The sequence below is a fragment of the Phyllostomus discolor genome, chromosome 13 (genome assembly GCF_004126475.2).
Source record: "Phyllostomus discolor isolate MPI-MPIP mPhyDis1 chromosome 13, mPhyDis1.pri.v3, whole genome shotgun sequence".
In the NCBI taxonomy this organism is placed as follows: domain Eukaryota; kingdom Metazoa; phylum Chordata; class Mammalia; order Chiroptera; family Phyllostomidae; genus Phyllostomus; species Phyllostomus discolor.
The window spans coordinates 45,230,380-45,247,882 of record NC_040915.2 but is presented as its reverse complement, the minus strand read 5'-3'; the positions used below and the strand labels follow the sequence as shown (position 1 = coordinate 45,247,882).

Below are 17,503 nucleotides of genomic sequence, written 5' to 3'. Positions count from 1 at the left end.
AGCGGGGGAGGGCCTCTGCGGGCCACCGTAGAGAGGTCTCCGCAGCCTTCGTTTCCTATTGGCTGTGGGTGAGGTGGGCGGGTCGCCGAGGAGTCTGAGGAAGAGGGCGGTGGCGGTTGTGGTAGCTGAGCGGAGCCCAGTGACAGGATGGTGAGGATGGCAGCTGCGGCGACCGAGGCCTGGCCCTCCGCCGGGGGGCTGCGTCGTAGGGAGCCCCTGGGAGTGTCTGGGCGACGGTTTGGGCGATCCCGGAGGCCTGGGCGGGCGGGGCCCAGGCCCGGCCCGGGGACAAGGCCCTGGGGGTGGGAAGGGAGATATGGGAGCGGCCACGTCTGGGTGCAGGCGGCTCTGGCCTTGCACCCCCGCCCCGGAGGCCAGAGGACGTGTTAGGGGGAAAGAGGCCCATCACTGCGGCTAGTCCTGTCTCGAGACGCACATGCCGGAGCCGGGAAAGGCCTTTGGCCCTGTGCTTCGACTGTCCCCGAGAAAGGGGCACGGTTGCCCTGCGTTTCCAGACGTTTCCCCACTTCTTCCCCGCAAAAGGCACCTCCCGCTGGCTGGGGTGGACGGGTTACCACCCCCCGTTGGCGAAAGCTGGCTGCTCGGATTCAGAACGGGAAGTAGCGAGCAGGATCCCTCACCCAGTTGCAGTTTGGCACCTAAGGAAAGGGGAATATAAAAACGATCCCTTTCGCCCCCCGAAACAACGTGCAGCTGCCACGGCACTGTGGCAGTGTGTTCGCAAGGGACTGCATTTTCGGCTCTTCGAATTGCTGGAACCACTGGTTTACCTAGGATGCCGCCCCCCCCCCCCCCTTTTAGAGTAGGGTCCCTTAACAGTCTGTGAACTCCTTGAAATTGTTTGGGAAATTTTGAGACTATGCACGGCTTTCTGGGTGAAGGGCCAGTGTTGGCGCTCACGGAGCAGTTTGGGGAGCTTGACTTCGTTCATTCATCAGATTGGCCCCGCCCGCCACAGGCCGGGCCGTCACCTTCTCCCCGCAATGGGTTGCTGCGCCTAAGACCTTCCTACGGAAAAACTCGGGGAGCTGCTCCTGGCGAGGGCTCGTAGCTGGAATCAGTGATCAGAGGTGCCCGTGACCCCGTGAAAAGTTGAGAACAGTTTTTCCAAAGGAGCTCTGATTATCTTGGTGTTTGTGTTGATGAGGCCTAACTGTAAAGGAATTTGAATTGCTGACGGGTGTCCATTACATTTTTAAGATGATCACAAGTCTGTGACAAACATAGCCTTTGAGGTGGCTTTATTAAAAATTTGCTTATAAACAAATTTGCAGTTTAGAGCAATTCATTTTACAGTAATTTTGAGATAGTAAGTCCTGGGAGAAGGAGGAATTTCCCGATATGTTTCTAAAGGGCTTTTTTTTTTTTTTTTTTTGAGAGGTGAACACTTTTTTAAGGTAGTTGTACTGGCATATCACTTTTCATGTCAAACAGAACTGGACAAAATTTAGCATTAGCTGACTCTTTTATAATTAAAAGCATTTTATTTGGCAAAGGAGATAGAAACATTCAACGCTTAGTAGTATCCAAGAGTGTGCAGGCAGCGAACTTCGGTGTGGAGAAGGTCCATTTTCATCTGGGGGAATGTGTTTGTTTTTATCACCTTTGGTTGGTGACTTCATCGCTTGATATTTGTACTGTTGTGTTAGATCGTCTATTCAAAACAATGACCTAACTGCAGCATAATTTTACAACCAGAATTTTTAACATAAGATAATTAAAGTAAATATACTTGAGGAATAAATAAGCCATAAGAATCTGGAAAATGTTAGCTTTCATTTAAGCCATGACTGCTGAATTTTCTGAATTGTCTCATACAATTCTAAACAAAACGGGAAAATGAAAGGGATGTGAGTCAATGTGAAGAATAAGTTTAGGAAAAAAATTGACAAGGCAAAATTTATTAAAAGTGTGTGTGCGTGCGTGTATGTGTCACGTTTAAGCAAAGCTGATTTTTAACATTTTCTTTCATAACACTCCGAAATCATTAACAATTGTTTGCATATTCATTTGATATAAGTTTTTTTTGTTCTTTTTTTGGTTTGTTTCTTTTTGTTGCTTTCTTTTAACATTGGTCATGTTTCACCCTTTTTTTTTTTTCATTCCCCCTGTCTGCAATCAACTTCTTCATTCCACTAAGGCTGGGCACAGAGTAAGTTTCTTCTCTTAGCTCCTCCTAATAATGGTGGTTGGGTGTCTGATTACTGGGATTTTCACCCTTTTATAGTCTTAGTCAAATAGGAAATAACCAAATTCCTATGCTTTGATTGGGTTGGTTCTTCATTTGAATTTAACAAGACTGACATTTCCAGAATCTTTTGCTCTCTTAAAAGCTATGTCTAACCTGAATTGTCAAAGTGTGGAATTTGGGCAAGGCCACTCCTTAAAGTATGACACTTGTTTTGTGACATTATTTCCCCTATCACTTTGTCACCTGTAGGAAACCAGAGCCCTAGTTGGGATTCTTACTAATCTGAAATAATTGCTGTGTGGTCATTCATACAGTTATATATTTTTAGAATGTTGATAGTCTAGGCACATGGGCATAATCCACAGTACACTAGAGAATTTAGGGTGTCAATCATGATAAAGTATCATGTCCTACTAGTGCTCTTTCTAGTTCATTAAGATTGAACAGCTCATTCGTTTTTAGCCCCAGACATTTTTAACCTGATACAGATATGTACCCTTTTGTGAGTTTGAGGTTATTCTTTTTTTTAATAAAGAAATCTGCTTTTTACCTTGTTCTCAAATACCAGCTTTCCACATTAACTATGTACTTCAATCCATATTTGAAGGGATCCCCCTCTAAAGATGAAGGTTGTTCTGTCTCCAGGTACTTTTGTATTAATTACCAATGAAGGTGGAGACTTCGTGGTGGTTTTTAGTTTTACAGATGTTTTATCCATCTGGATTGAAACCGTATTAAATCATTGAGCAAATACAGCTGAACCTACTCTTTATAAAGAGGAAACTTGTTTAACAATTTATTTTAAAGTGTGTTAACTTTACTGCAGTTACGCTACTTCCTGATAACAATTCCTTTCCTTTGTAATCCCTTTGATATTTGTTGCCAGATCAGTCGAGCTTGGTTTAATAATAATTTTAACTTCACACATTTTGCTTTTTATTAATTTCAATTTACAAAGTCAGTGGTGACAACACCATTTTCTGCTCTATCTTGTTTTGGATATTTAACGTTTCCTCTGACATTAGGGAACAGCGGTGCCTCTTCTAAAAGCAGTGAAAGGGCACGTTTATGAACGGGACGTCTGCGTGGGGAAACGTGTGTCACAGGATGAAGGTGCTCGTACCAATCGGCGTGAGGAAACTGTTGTCCTTTGGAGGGCAGATCTTTTTATTTTTACTTTTTAAAGATTTCGTTTATTTATTTTTGGAGAAGGAGAAGGAGAGGGTGAGAAACATCATGTGAGAAAAACATTGATTTGTTGGCTCTCATATGAACCCTGACAGGGACCTAACCTGTAACCCAGGCATGTGCTCTGACCAGGAATCAAACCAGCTGCCTCTTGCTCTGTGGGCTGATGCCCAAGCAACTGAACCACACTGGTCAGGGCAGATTTTTTTTAAAGATTTTATTTATTTATTTTTAGAGAGATGGGAAGGGAGAGAGAGAGGGAGGGTGAGAAGGGTCAAGTGTGAGAGATACATTGATCAAGCACCTCTTGCATGCCCCCAACTGGGGGCCCAGACCACAACCCAGGTGTGTGCCCTGACTGGGAATTGAACCTGTGACCCTTCAGTTCACAAGCTGGCACTCAATCCACTGAGCCATACCAGCCATGGCAGGAGAGCAGATATTATTTTTCAATGAGCTTTTTGACAATATTCTGTTAAATAACTGAAAAAATATTTAAATGTAAAATCTCTAAAATTAAAATTTTACAAGATTAAGAATTTTTATCATCTGAGACTATGTTCCTCCTGCTAAATTCATCACTTGTTTAACTGACCTCTTTTTTAATGCTCTAATGCACATGAAAGATTGTGAAAATGCTATTTTAAGTTTGGAAATTAAACAGTACATAAGCAGTTTAATCTAGACAATGAATATATGACAGTGAGGATTTCTAATAATGAAAGAAAGAGAAGATGAAGATTGTAATTCAAAAGCACACGGTTGCCCTATTGAAACTTTTTGAAGCATACACTGTTTTTATTCTTCTGTAATGTGTAACTAATAGTTTTAAGTAGCAAATATTGTAGCAAATATTTTGGCTATTATTCCTTAAAATGGTTATCAGTCTAGTAAACATAAAGTATAGAATCACCTTTTTTTCTCTATCATTACATTTCTAACAGTTCTCTTTGTTAATGTCCCTGGAATCAATACATGTTATTTTACATTATAATTGCAGACATATGAATTACCATATCAGTCTTCAAAAATTCCAAATTCCATAGGACCCAGTAATATATTTTCATTTTGCAATTTTGTTATTCAGTGTAATTAATAGGTCTGTAAATGAATCTCTTTAGGAAGCTTGATTTTATTCTTGGTTACTAGAATGATACGTATTTATTGTGTAGCATATTTGTGATCAAATTAAAAAAGATTGATTTAGAACAGAATACATTATCATATACATGATACGTGCGTTTGTCTAAATGGTCATGATAAGGAATTGTATGAATAACTTCCACTCTTTCATATTCTGGAATCTCTGATTAATTTAAAATGGGAGTTACTAGAAGAAAGCATCTCGTTTTGACCTCATGCTTAACATTACGCTCTGTCTCACCTTGACACTTTGAAGTTGGTGTTGGTATTAGGAGACCTGCACATCCCACACCGGTGCAACAGTTTGCCGGCGAAGTTCAAAAAACTGCTGGTGCCAGGGAAGATTCAGCACATACTCTGCACCGGGAACCTTTGCACCAAAGAGAGCTATGACTATCTCAAGACTCTGGCCGGAGACGTTCACATCGTGAGAGGAGACTTCGACGAGGTGACGTATTTCCCTTTCCTTCCCAGTATTTCCTTTTCTTTCTCCCGTTCTTTTTTTTTTTTTAAGATTTTATTTATTTTTAGAGAGAGGAGAAGGAAGGGAGAAAGAGAAACATCGCTTATCTCTTGCATGTCCTTAACTGGAGACCTGGCCCGCAGCCCAGCCGTGTGTCCTAACCAGGAATCGAACCCTTGACCTTTTGGTTTGCAGGCCCGGCTCTCAATCCGCTGAGCCACAACAGCCAGGCCCATTATTTTCTTTTCTTGATTTTTATCAAGAAAGTTTTATCCTTTAGACCAGTTTTTCAACTGTGAAAGGTCCTTTTTTATTTTCCAAATGTAAAATTACTACACATACCCCTTCCTGTTTGAAAATCACTGATTTTAGACTGCTTGATAAACATATTAAATACTTGTTCTAACTAAATCAACACAAAGTAAAGTGGTTTTGTCACTGTTTTTTATTCTACTGTCATTGTTTATAAATTGTTTGTTTTGAACTTTTTGCCACCACCTGTACTACTCTGTTCCAAGCACCGTATCACTTTCCTGTATTCCAACGTCCTGATTCTACCCTTCCTCCCTCCGCAGTTTGTTCTCCAGGTAGCAATCAGAGTGACCTTTTTAACGTGAAGAGCAGCTCACTGATCTGTTGAAAACCCTGCCGTGGTTCTCTGTCAGAGTGTTAACTAAAGGGGGATGATGAAGTGTTGAGGTCGTAGAACTGTTCTAGATCTTGACTGTGGTGGTGCCGACGTGACTGTATGCATTTGTCAAAACCCCTTGAATTGTACACTAAAAAGGACAGTTTCGCTGTATGTAAGTTATATCTCAATAAACCCAATTTTAAAAAATAAGTTAGAAATTCTGGGGTTCCAACTTTACCCATGAATTAGAAGGAAAATGTAGGCAAATTATGTCCTTTCTGGCTCTAGTTCCCTTCTATGTAAATATGATTGGAATAGATGACTTCTAAGACCCATGCCTGCATTAACATTGTATGATTTAGAATGATAAATGTGATTCTAGTATAAACATTTATGAAGGATTCCTGGAAATACAAGCATTTTCATAAGTTATTTAACTTCATTGGTACTTTTTAGTGGGGGTCCTTTATACCAAACTGAATGACCATACTGTTGGTTTTTGTTTTTTTTCCGGTGGATTTTAAAAGGTTTGAGTAAATTAGACGTGGCCTAGCGGTGAGAGACACGGGGATGAGAAGGGGAGGGGCAAACTTCTTGTCAGTAATGAGGATGTAGGTCTGGTTTGTTAAAAACATGAGGGGTTCTGTTTGTGTTATGCTCAGGACAGTTTCAGTACCAAGAGTTCAACTTTTTGCTGTAAATTTGCTAAAGTCACAGATCCTGGAATCATGTACCAGAGTTTGGATCTTGGCTTAACAACTTAGTAATGGTTGTTAACCTCAGGTTATTTTAACCTCAACTTTAACCATGCCTCAGTTTTTTTCCATCCATGAAATGGGGGTTAGAATAGAACCTGCCTCTTAGGATTCTTTGTAAGTATTTGGTAGGTTGACATTTATAAAGCCCTTAGAATAATTTGTGATTCATACTAAGTACTATGTGTTTTAACTATCATCATTTTCAGCCATCTATATAACTGTTAAAGCCTGCAGTATAATTTAAACTCACCATAGTTTATAGGTCATATGCCTAGGATTCTTAGGTAGAGGAACTCACAGATTTGGGGGAATAATTATTTTCTACAGCATGCTCACAGTAATCTATGCTCTATAAAAATAAATACAAGAAGGGACTGCATGGGAATTCTGGTTATGTTTTGAGCATAGTTATGGCCTTAGAGACTGAGAAGAAATCAGATATTTAATCAATATGTTGGTTGTAGAGCAAAAAATCCATGAGATCAAATATTTAAAAACAGGTTGGTTTGTTTTTTTCCACCCTGGTGGCTCCGTTAGTTGGAACATCGTCCCATATACCAAGAGGTTGTGGGTTTGATCCCAATCAGGGCGCACACCTATGTTGTGGGTTCAATCCCCAGTCGGGGCATGAATGGGAGGCATCTGATCCGCATTCCTCTCTCATGGTGTTTCTCTCTCTCCCTTCCTCTGTCTCTAAAATCAATAAACACATCCTCAGGTGGGGCTTTTAAAAAATAAGTAAAGGCAGGATTTTTGAACATTGGTATCTCTAAAACTTATTTTCCTTATGTCAATTTTGTATTTTAGAATCTGAATTATCCGGAACAGAAAGTTGTGACTGTCGGGCAGTTCAAAATTGGCTTGATCCATGGACATCAGGTTATTCCCTGGGGAGATATGGCCAGCTTGGCCCTGTTGCAGCGGCAGTTCGATGTGGACATTCTTATCTCAGGACACACACACAAATTTGAGGCATTTGAGCATGAAAATAAATTCTACATTAACCCAGGTTCTGCCACTGGAGCGTATAATGCCTTGGAAACGTAAGTAGTATGTAATTTGGGAATTTGGGGGGTTTATAAATTTAATAATTGCATGTGTGATATGTCATTAAAAATGCAACCATTTAAATAATTATAGCCTTTTGGGTGATTATTATTTTTAATATGTAACAACCAGATTTCTCCTGGAATCCAAATTGTCATCTTAAATTGAAATTTACAGTGCTACTGCTTTTTAGTATAAAACACTGACAGTATTTATATTTTCTTCCAGAAACATTATTCCTTCATTTGTGTTGATGGATATCCAGGCTTCTACAGTTGTCACTTACGTGTATCAGCTAATTGGAGATGATGTGAAAGTAGAACGAATCGAATACAAAAAATCTTAAAGCCCGGCCTGTCTTGATTTTTGTTTTTTTCTTTTTTTAATTCCCCTGTTCAAATCAAGTAATTAAACATTTAAGAGCCACAAAATTGTATCGCTTTTATAATATTTTGCAGTAAAATACATCGTCTTCTGTTAATACAATGTTCTAAGCTTCTTGTAAACTATTAAGAATTTATTTAGTTTAAGTATATGATTTCTATGAAAAAATGTCCACCACACAGTAAATGGTCACATATTAAGAAAAATTTACCCTTGTAAATATCTTCAAAGTTGATATTTAGGACTTTATTATAAAAGTAGTGCATGAGGAAAAAATCTGGACTTTCTTGTACACATTTTTCTCTTCTCCAGTAATAAAGCTACCTTTCATTTACACTTGCTCGATAAACTGCTCTGATTTTTAAAAACCATGAAAATGAGAGATCAAATGAAACTGTGGACAAGGACTGAAGTGATGAGATGGACGAGACACCCTTTCAGAGCTTTCTCGTTTCTTACAACACTCTGAATCATAATTCTGAACTCAGATTTCACTTTCTAAATAAGATGCCATATGGCCAGAGTAAATCAGCAGAGATTCTTCAGACTGCTGCTTTCAATTGCCCTGTTCCTGCCCTGGCTGGTGTGGCTCAGTGGATCGAGGGCCGGCCGGTGAACGGAAAGGTTGCTGGTTTGATTCCCAGTCAGGGCACGTGCCTGGATGTCAGGCCCGGGTCCCCTGTTGGGGGTGTGCGAGAGGCATCTCTCCACACCATGGTTTCTCTCCCTCACTTTGCCCCTCCCTTCCCCTCTCTCGGAAAATAAGTAAATAACATTTTAAAAACTGCCCTATTCCTACTTTTCAAGTTTAAACAAAGAAAAGTTTTTTGAAACTAATGTTTAGAAGGGAAGAATAATGCAAAGAATCCTCTTATTAGTACATCTGCTTTCTAGTGTGAAAGGCCAAGCATTTAGCAATTTTCATAAAATAGGGCAAATTAAAATTCCTATTTTTAAGTTGTTTTCAAGCAGCAAATGTTTATTAAGCATCTTCTTAGCAAACCAGGATGTTTTCTCTATTAAATACTATGCTGTATTAGGACATTTCAAGAGTTTTCCTCAGCCCAATCAAGAAAATACTTGTCAAATATACCAGTGTTGCTGTCTTAGGACTTACTGTAAACAGAAAAAGAATTATTCAATGTATTCATCAGATTTAAAGAAAAAATAATTCCGTTTATGTGACAAAAATTTTAATTGTATCAAGCTAGAAATTAAAGCATTACACATAGACTTTATTACACAAATATCATTGGAACATAGAACTTTATCAAACCAATTACACTGCTATAAAAGTTTCTGAACAAACAAATTATTGAATGACTTAATGGTGTATAACAATACTATCCTAAAGGCAGAGAGAGGACACAATTCACAACCCCTACCCTAGCTTTGGCATTTCGATACACAAGACAAGGTCGTCAAGGTGACATCCGATGTTCTCCCTGTTCTTCAATTGACATGGATTGCATACACTTACTTAGTGACTCTTCCTTTTTGTCTTCATTCATGTATGACTCAAAATCATTTGTAGAAACTGAAGACAACAAAAACGGGTTGGAAACAAAATTATTTCATCCTGAAAACTGAAATTTGTATATAAGAACAACCTTCAAAGTGACCTATCTTGTTGATAAACATTTAGCAAAAACAGATTGCCTATAATTTTCAAAACTTAGTAACAACCCCTTCCCCCAAATCTCTTACTTTTCAAAATAAGATACCCATTATTGTATTCCAGCCAAGTGATTATATAGCAAATTCTCTAAGTCCTATTTCTCCTTTGCTTTTTGAACTCCTGCTTAGAGGGAAGTTAGTTTCAGCATTCTCCATGTTCTTTAATTTCCTTCTCACCTCTCTCTTGGGGACCACAGGGACCATTCCCCTACCTGGGGCTTCCTCTGCTCTTTTTGGAAGCAGACTCACCTTGACCCCTGCCATCCCCCTTGCTTCTTGGATAGGCCTAGGATGTCATGCAGAGCAGAGCTGAGAGGTGCTGTCACACAGCAACCAGGTACCAGTTCAGAAGGCCTGACCTCCCCCTTTCCTATCCCCTTCCCTGCTCACCGTGGTAGTAACTAGAAAGTTACTTCCACTTCGTTCTTTCCACTTTGTCAATTCTGAGGAACGCTTCTGAGCATTTGGCCCTTCTTCCTTTCCGTCTCTTTCATTTTGTGGTAGTCTGTGATGGTGGCAGGAGGACCCTGTATGCGGATCCTTCCTGACCCTGGGTTGGTCTGCGTTGCTCTGGCACCTGCCTGGCTTGCGCCTCCACTGGTTTGTTGACTATTAAAATGGTATCGGTGGTAACAGCCCTTTGTACCTTACTTGATGCTACACAAAATATGTTGTCCATCCAAAAATGACACTACTTCATAGGAGAAGTGCTAAGGCTGGAAAAAGTCATGTTTCTGTGAACCTGGGTTTCAGTAAATTCTCTGTGAAGTCTCTGCCCTTGATCCTGTATCTTTATTTAGAATTGGAAATACCTTGAATCTTAGTCCTCTGAGCAGTGTGTTCTTTTAAATAAGAAGAAATATATTTCATGTTTAATTTTGTTTAGAGCAATAAAAGCAAATCACATTCTAAATTTTCAACGTCTTCTGTAATAAAAATGAATCCAAATTGGGTTTAATGTTTTTTAAGCATAAGATGTTTAAAAATGGCCCTGGCTGGTGTGGCTCAGTGGATTGAGTGCCGGCCTGTGAACCAAAGGCTCGCTGGTTCGATTCCCAGTCAGGGCACATGCCTGGGTTGCAGGCCAGGTCCCCAGTTGGGGGGTGTGTGAGAGGCAACTACACATTGATGTTTCTCTCCCTCTCTTCCTCCCTTCCTTCCCCTCTAACAATAAATAAATAAAATCTTTTAAAAAATGTTTAAAAATGCATTTTTTAAAATTCCACATTTACCTGATTTCATGAACAGTCTTCCTGTTTTTCTAAAAATCTTCAGTGACTTATATCTTGTTTTAGACACATACCCAGTTTTTAGTCTGTAAGAAAGAGAAGCATTTAATTGGAACCTGCAGAGTGAACAGCTGCCCGATACATGTGGAAGACCACACCAACTCTCTTTATTAAGCTGCCAGCATCGCCAGAGACCCGTTCAGCCCCCAAATTCTCCTGAAATGCAAGGCTAACTGTCGTGCAGGTTGAATGATTAGGCTTACCTCTCTTTCCCCCTCTTTTGGTGTATAGTGTTCCCCTGTGCAGAAGCAACCATATCCTTCTGCTTTTGGAAGTGTTTGCATTACTTTGAATTTCAGTGGGAATCACTGCAAAGGGGGGTCTTCCATATCTCCAGCTGGTCAAGAAATGTTGATAATTCCACAAAATAAGTTCTAAAAGATGTGGCATATCCCAGGCAGCTCAGTAAAGTGACTGTAAGATATCCTGTTGCGCTTTTTGTCCAACCCATTCTGAACTTAGCAAAGTGAACATAATAGGGATCCCGAGCTTTAATATCATTGAGCTACCCTCCAAATAAAATTAGGTAATTTTCCTCCTTTTAAACAATAAGAAACAGACCCTCCTTTGTTTCTCAGTGGTCGCCAAAGGGAATGCTGTTTTGCAGGCGCAGCGGCAGCTGCAGTGTTGGAAGGCCCCGAGTCCTCTCTGTCCAGCTGGTGTCGCCATGCAGTGCAGGGGTGAGGCTGCCTCCGCAAGGGACGGGAACCGAGGCGGCTCCTGTGATGAGTGAGGACACCTGTCATACAAAGCACCTCCATTAGAAGACCCTCTCATCTCTCGTGATGACTCGTCAGAAACCAACGGCGGGTGCACCTGCCTGGCTTTTGAGAGTTGCGCTGGATCATGTGCATGTACTGCCTCTTCATTAACACCCTCAGGTAGTTCACGTTCCAGACCTTAGCGATGCCGCACAGGTAACGCTCCTGGCATGTGGCGAGGTCTGGATGCTGAAAGAGAGGGCAAGGCTTACAACGGTTTTTATCTGAAAGGATGAATGTCCAGCACAGTTGCACCATCTGTACGTTTGACTTAAGCAAATTCAGCTGTGTTAATTTGGCCAAACAGAAAGAAGGAAATGGCCATTTAAACAGTACAAGTAACTCTGCTTGCCATTTCCACTCAAGGGATTCACATGCCCCGCGAGGTTTGAGAACTACTGCCCTAGAAGAATAAGGAAAATATGAATTTGCTATTTTGTCAGTGAGCCTTTTGTGTGTGTGATGCATCTTTTTAAAAAACTGAAGTTATTGTGATGACATTGGTTAAGAAAATTATATAGGTTTCAGGTGTACAATTCTAGCACTCATCATCTGTGTATTGTGCTGTGTGCTCACCACCCCAGGTCAGTGAGTCTTAATTCCACGTGGCTCTCTGAGTGTGGGCGTCTCGCCCTCTATGTAATGTAGGATATAAAAGCAACCCAATTACTCCTAGTTTTTCTGAAGGAACAATCTCTTCTAGCACCAGAAGAAAAACTGTATTGGGCAGACTTCAGGGTAGTCTTGATGGTCTCTGATAGAAGTAATTTTGACTAAGATTTTCACTGTACCTGCTGATTGTAGAGGTTAATACTTGCCTAAAATGCGAGATTCCAGTATATGCGCATATGCAAACAATACATATACACACAGGATTTCCTGAACTGGATGGGTAATAATCCGGGGAAAATTCCAAATGTTGGCCAGAAAATCTTTACCAGTTGGTACAAATCTTTAGTAAGCCTCCTTTATGTCTGGAGCACTGAGTTTCCTGCACAAAGGTACATCGGATCTGAAGTATCATAAAGCCCTTGTTGTTATGATAAGGCTCCATTCATTCATGGGTATAATGATCCATTCATTCATGGGTTTACCCAACAGATACGTATGGACTCCTATACAATATGCTGGGTGCAACTGGTCTTCTGCAGTGCCTTACCCTGTAAGTCAGCAATTTTCAACCAGTGTGCCACTGGAGTATTTAAAACATGCAGCACCCGACTACGAAGTCAGGGCCACTGGCCTGTTTTCCTTTAGATTGCCAAATGAAAAACTGACAACAGTCAGAAAAGCAACAGCCATCTGGTGTGAATGAATCAAAATTATACTTACTTATTTTTTGTCAGATCGGCAAAAAGTATAGTTTTTGATGTGCTGCAGAATTTTTAGTAATTAGTTTGTGTGTGCCATGAGATGAAAAAGGTTCAAAATCATTGCTCTAAGTAGCTTGTCTTCAACAAAAAGTTCAGCCCCGCCCTGACAGGTGTGACTCGGGTGGGTACTGGGCCCAAAGCAAAAGACTGGCAGCTGGATTATGGGTCAGGGCACAGGCCTGGGTCGCGGCTTCAGTCCCCGGACACACACATGAGTGGCAACTCATCGATGTTTCTCTCCCTTTCTTTCTCCCTCCCTTCCCCTCACTCTAAAAATAAATGTAATCTTCTTAAAAAGCAAGTTCAGCTCTCAATACAAAGACACGTGGTATTTAAACACAGTGCTGGTAGGTAGTTAGCCTACCTTTAGAAAGGACGCATCTGTAATTGACTGAGGAACGTCAATTGTTTGAATTTGAGGAGTTTTCCATAACTCTGGAAGCTTGACTATGTGGCAATTCGTTTTGTGCCCGTCTTTGGTTCCTTCTGTAGGCAAGGACATTAATTGTGTGACTTTCATGAGAAAGATCAGCTCAACAAACTAACTGTTAAGCTCTATGTATTTGCATGTGTCAATGATTATGCTAGAGTAGCGACACGAATCACTGTTAAATACGAAGAGACTATATGCTATGCCATTTGGTTGTAAAGCACAAAAATCTAAGGCATTTATCAATATACTTCCTGTACATGTATCATTATATATGGACTACATTATTTTGAATTCAGCTGAGATGCAAACTCATGGTTTTTTTTAGTTTACTGTATGTCAGAGCATACTAAACAGGAATATACATGCAGGATTTGCACTTTAAAGATTTATAACAAAATTTTATCATTCATTTGACTTTAGTATTTAGTTTAAAAATTCTACTCTGTATTATACCCAAGATAGAATGACACAAATTTAATCCCTTTAATGAGACAGTGTTAAAATAAAGAGCTCTGCAGAAGTTTATAAAAACTATTTTTACATAATTTGTTATCACATTGTTTAAAATGCTGATGTGGGCCGATTGAAAGGATAATCTTTCAATGAAAATGAAAGTTGAGACATCTTCCCAGAAGAATGGGAACTAGTTTTCAGTTTCAGACATATTGAGGCCAGTAACTTTAGGGTATAAACTTCAGTAGCAGTTAGGGGGAAAGGCCATATCTGGCAAAATGTAATCAGGAAATAACTCTTTGCAACGCTTCCCTTCTGCCCACCCCTCCCCCAACTGATGCGCCATCACTATAAACTAGTTTGCATTTTCTCGAGTTTGATACGAATGGAAATGTACAGTATATATTGATGTTTTATCTTGTTTGGCTTTTTAACTCAACAAAATTAGTTTGAAATCCACCCATGTGAGTATGACAGTAGTTCATTTTTATTGTTGGGCTATATTCCATGGCGTGTATGTACAAACCACAACCTGATTCTACCTCTACCTACAGATGGACATTTGGGCTGTTCCCAGTTTCGGGCCATTACAGATGAAGCTGGCGGAACAGACTTTCGGTGAAAAGCTTTTATTTATTAAATTACTTAAGCATGCTTTTGTTTCAATATTATTGACAACAAAGGCCACTATAATTTTACATATTAAACTTCAAATTGAGTTATTTCTTTCAGATTTGGGCAAATCAGATATTGCTAACTAGTTTGCCAACAAATAGAAAATCATGCGGAAATTGGTATTACGGCTCTTCAATCATAATTTAGAAACTGTAATAATAAAGTGAATATCAAGTGAACATTTCAAAAGTTTACTTTTTAAAATTCTTAAGTCATAAATGTGGGCTAATTATCTAGGAATATAACTTTTTGTCCCTGATAATAAATGTTTATGAGACGCATATCACAGCCTGGTCTAACCCTCCTAACTCCAGCAGCTCTGTCCTTCACTCCAAGAGGGAGGAAAACAGCAGCACTCAGAAATATTTTACATTCTTTGAAGTTGTTCAATTAAAATTTTTTCCTGTCAGCTTGTATATAAACCCCAGGCTGTGCTCTGTGCTTCTCAACCAACATCAGTCATCAACAGTTCTCAGATTCATTGGTATTTTGAAATATTGTTTTTAAAATGCTTGATGTAAGGTATCTCAAAGGGAGAAAAGAATCTGCTGATTGTTCTCTGAACAACCTTGAAGGCTACGTTCACCAAGGGATACTAATAACACCTATTTTGAAAACTCCATTGTGTGAGTAGTTATAGCAAAATTGGCTTCTCTGAACCATGTGATTTATAGGTATTATCTGCTTTCTATGCTCTACTCACCAGTACCTTTGGAATTCTGGTAATAAGAATGTCCAGCTGATCTGTTAAAAAAAAAGAAAGAAAGGGTGTAAATAATAGGTAATAACTGACAGCTTTATAAGCATTAAAAAAGTATTTCAAATGAAAAAAAGAACAGCATTGCATATGCTTTATACTTTTCATCAGAAAGAATGTTGGGCAAATTTTCTCCTATAATTCTGGTTATGTCCTAATGGCTCCAGACTTATTCAAAGTGAATTATCTGAGATTTTTTTTACCATATTGGACAGGATTTACTTTAATCCAGGTTTGGCCTTACTTTTATATCCGCCTAACCTACTGTAATTCCTACATTGATTTCAATAATGTAGGCTGGGCTTCTGTGCTATCCAGAATATGTTCTTGCTGTCTTTACTTTTAAAGAAGTAATTTGGCTATGGAAAAGACTATCTTGTTATTTATTGTATGTAATTAAGGTGTACTAGAACTAACTTGGTTTCGAATGTTTCTAATTTTGTACAAGTTCTTTTTTCCTTTTTCAAATTAACTCCTTCCTTCCTCCTTCAATCTATCCAATGAGCAAGAATTCATTTATCTCCTAATATACTAGGATCCAGCACTTCACTAAGCACTGTGATGAACAGAAAAGAAACACAAGACTACATATTAAAAAAAAAAAAAAAAAAAAGCAGCAGCAGCAGCCCTGGCTGGCATAGCTCAGTGGATTGAGCGCGGGCTGCGAACCAAAGTGTCGCAGGTTCGATTCCCAGTCAGGGCACATGCCTGGGTTGCAGACCATGACCCCCAGCAACCGCACATTGATGTTTCTCTCTCTTTCTCCCTCCCTTCCCTCTCTAAAAATAAATAAATAAAATCTTAAAAAAAAAAAAAAAAGGCCATGAGCGCAGCCGGAGCCAGGGCTATGAGCTGAACCGAGAGGAACAGCTCAGGAATAATTGATGAGAGGGAGGAGGGGGTACTGCCTTCTGCAGGGGCTTCAGCAACTAATTGTCTTCCGCACCCGGGAAATAACAGTAAAAACCTGCTCAAACTAAAGTAGGCTGATGAAGAAAGAAACTTCTGTATGAAGAAAATGTCAAGATCAAGTGTCTCTAGTCTTCATAGTCATCTGTTTCATTGACGATTATGGATCCTCACTTGATATAAAGGTGGCTAAAGTCACACTCAGGGAACTGATTTATCCACGTTAGCCCTGGGTTGAGCAGGGGACTCTGCAGCAGTCTCCCGGTCTCCCACACTCGGGGTTCCGTGGAGGTCGGGTGACCCGACCGCAATTTTTCCAGCAGGTTTCGCAGCGCCCCCCTCGGGGCAGAAAAATGCAAGCAGGCGACTGTCGCAGTCACCGCCTGGTCATTGCCACCAACACACCTCCTCAGAAGCTCTTCCCTTAAACAATGAGTTGGCTTCCATATTTCCCATCCGGGCCACAACAAAGGTTCTCCCCGCCTCTCGCTTCAGTGCACTGGGGACCAGTCCCTTGGAGCAGCCACCTCCCAACCACTCCTCTACCGGGGGCATCGCGCCCGGGGGCCGGTCGCCGTCCTCCCTAACCCGTGAGGGCCCCGCAGCCTCACCCGCCGTCACCACCTTCGGTCCTGGCCACTGCAGGTGGCTCTGCGGAAGAGCAGCAGTACGTCTGGGCGGACACCGGACCCTGGCCGAGCATCTCGCCCCGGGTGCCGGGATCGCGAGCTGTGTGCGAGAAAAGCTTTCCCTTCTTTCCCTCCAGGATTAGCACGTGTGCGTCAGGTCGGGTGATCTTGCGGGTGAAGAGGCGGGCGCCAGATTCTAGCCCCTCCGGTGCTCCCCGGACACAGCCCGAATAGCTTCGGGAGAGCTGGGAGGGCAGATCCACGATCCCGGAGTTAAATTGGGAGAGGGGCGGGGGGTGTTTAGTTGACTGCACGTTTGCACGTTTGCACCTTTTCGTGGAACGGATGCGTCACGCAAAGGAAATATACAGGCTCCCTTAAACGGGAGGTGCCTTCCGCCTCAGTATTCCAGACCCTCAGCAATCTGCAAATCTTGAGTGTCACCATGTAGGTCCAACATCAGTACGCAAACCAAAGACCAAAGCACCCGGCGCAGGAATGCTGAGTATTATCCGTTATCCGTTAACAGTTACCACCAAAGTAAGAAGGCTTCGCCGGTCTCCTAACGGCCACCTTCCGCCAGCTGTTAATATTTCCGTGCACGCGCTCAACTTCCCCCCGTTTCCCGCGGTTTTCTCAGGACGCGTTTCACACGGGATTTGACCTGCGGGAGGCTCCGTAGTCGGAGGGGTGGGCAGAGCGGGACACAGAGCGGATTTTG

The 17,503-nt window shown here is 41.1% G+C and overlaps 2 protein-coding genes across 5 annotated transcripts; one reads left to right on the top strand and one right to left on the bottom strand.

Annotated features, from left to right (window-relative positions):
• The first annotated feature begins 55 nt into the window (after positions 1-55).
• On the top strand, positions 56-8,162 carry VPS29 (VPS29 retromer complex component). Of its 2 annotated transcripts, XM_028528530.2 has the most exons (5): positions 57-150; positions 2,162-2,173; positions 4,800-4,991; positions 7,203-7,438; positions 7,671-8,162. In XM_028528530.2, exons 1-5 carry the CDS (start codon positions 148-150, stop codon positions 7,786-7,788), a joined length of 561 nt encoding a protein of 186 aa, XP_028384331.1. In that variant the 5' UTR covers positions 57-147; the 3' UTR covers positions 7,789-8,162. The 2 variants fall into 2 exon arrangements, with proteins under 2 accessions (XP_028384332.1, XP_028384331.1); XM_028528531.2 differs by lacking the exon at positions 2,162-2,173 and having other exon boundaries at positions 56-150.
• An 840-nt stretch (positions 8,163-9,002) lies between these two features.
• Positions 9,003-17,402, bottom strand: FAM216A (family with sequence similarity 216 member A). 3 transcript variants are annotated; one of them, XM_036013794.1, is made up of 7 exons: positions 16,765-17,402; positions 15,191-15,231; positions 13,291-13,412; positions 11,613-11,742; positions 11,354-11,531; positions 10,736-10,818; positions 9,003-9,363 (listed from the first exon to the last, which is right to left on the bottom strand). In XM_036013794.1, the coding sequence occupies exons 1-7, from the start codon at positions 16,854-16,856 to the stop codon at positions 9,248-9,250; spliced, it is 762 nt and encodes a 253-aa protein (XP_035869687.1). In that variant the 5' UTR covers positions 16,857-17,402; the 3' UTR covers positions 9,003-9,247. The 3 variants fall into 3 exon arrangements, with proteins under 3 accessions (XP_035869687.1, XP_028383594.1, XP_035869686.1); XM_028527793.2 differs by having other exon boundaries at positions 15,197-15,231; XM_036013793.1 differs by lacking the exons at positions 13,291-13,412; positions 15,191-15,231; positions 16,765-17,402 and having other exon boundaries at positions 11,613-12,337.
• Between the last annotated feature and the right edge of the window lie 101 nt (positions 17,403-17,503).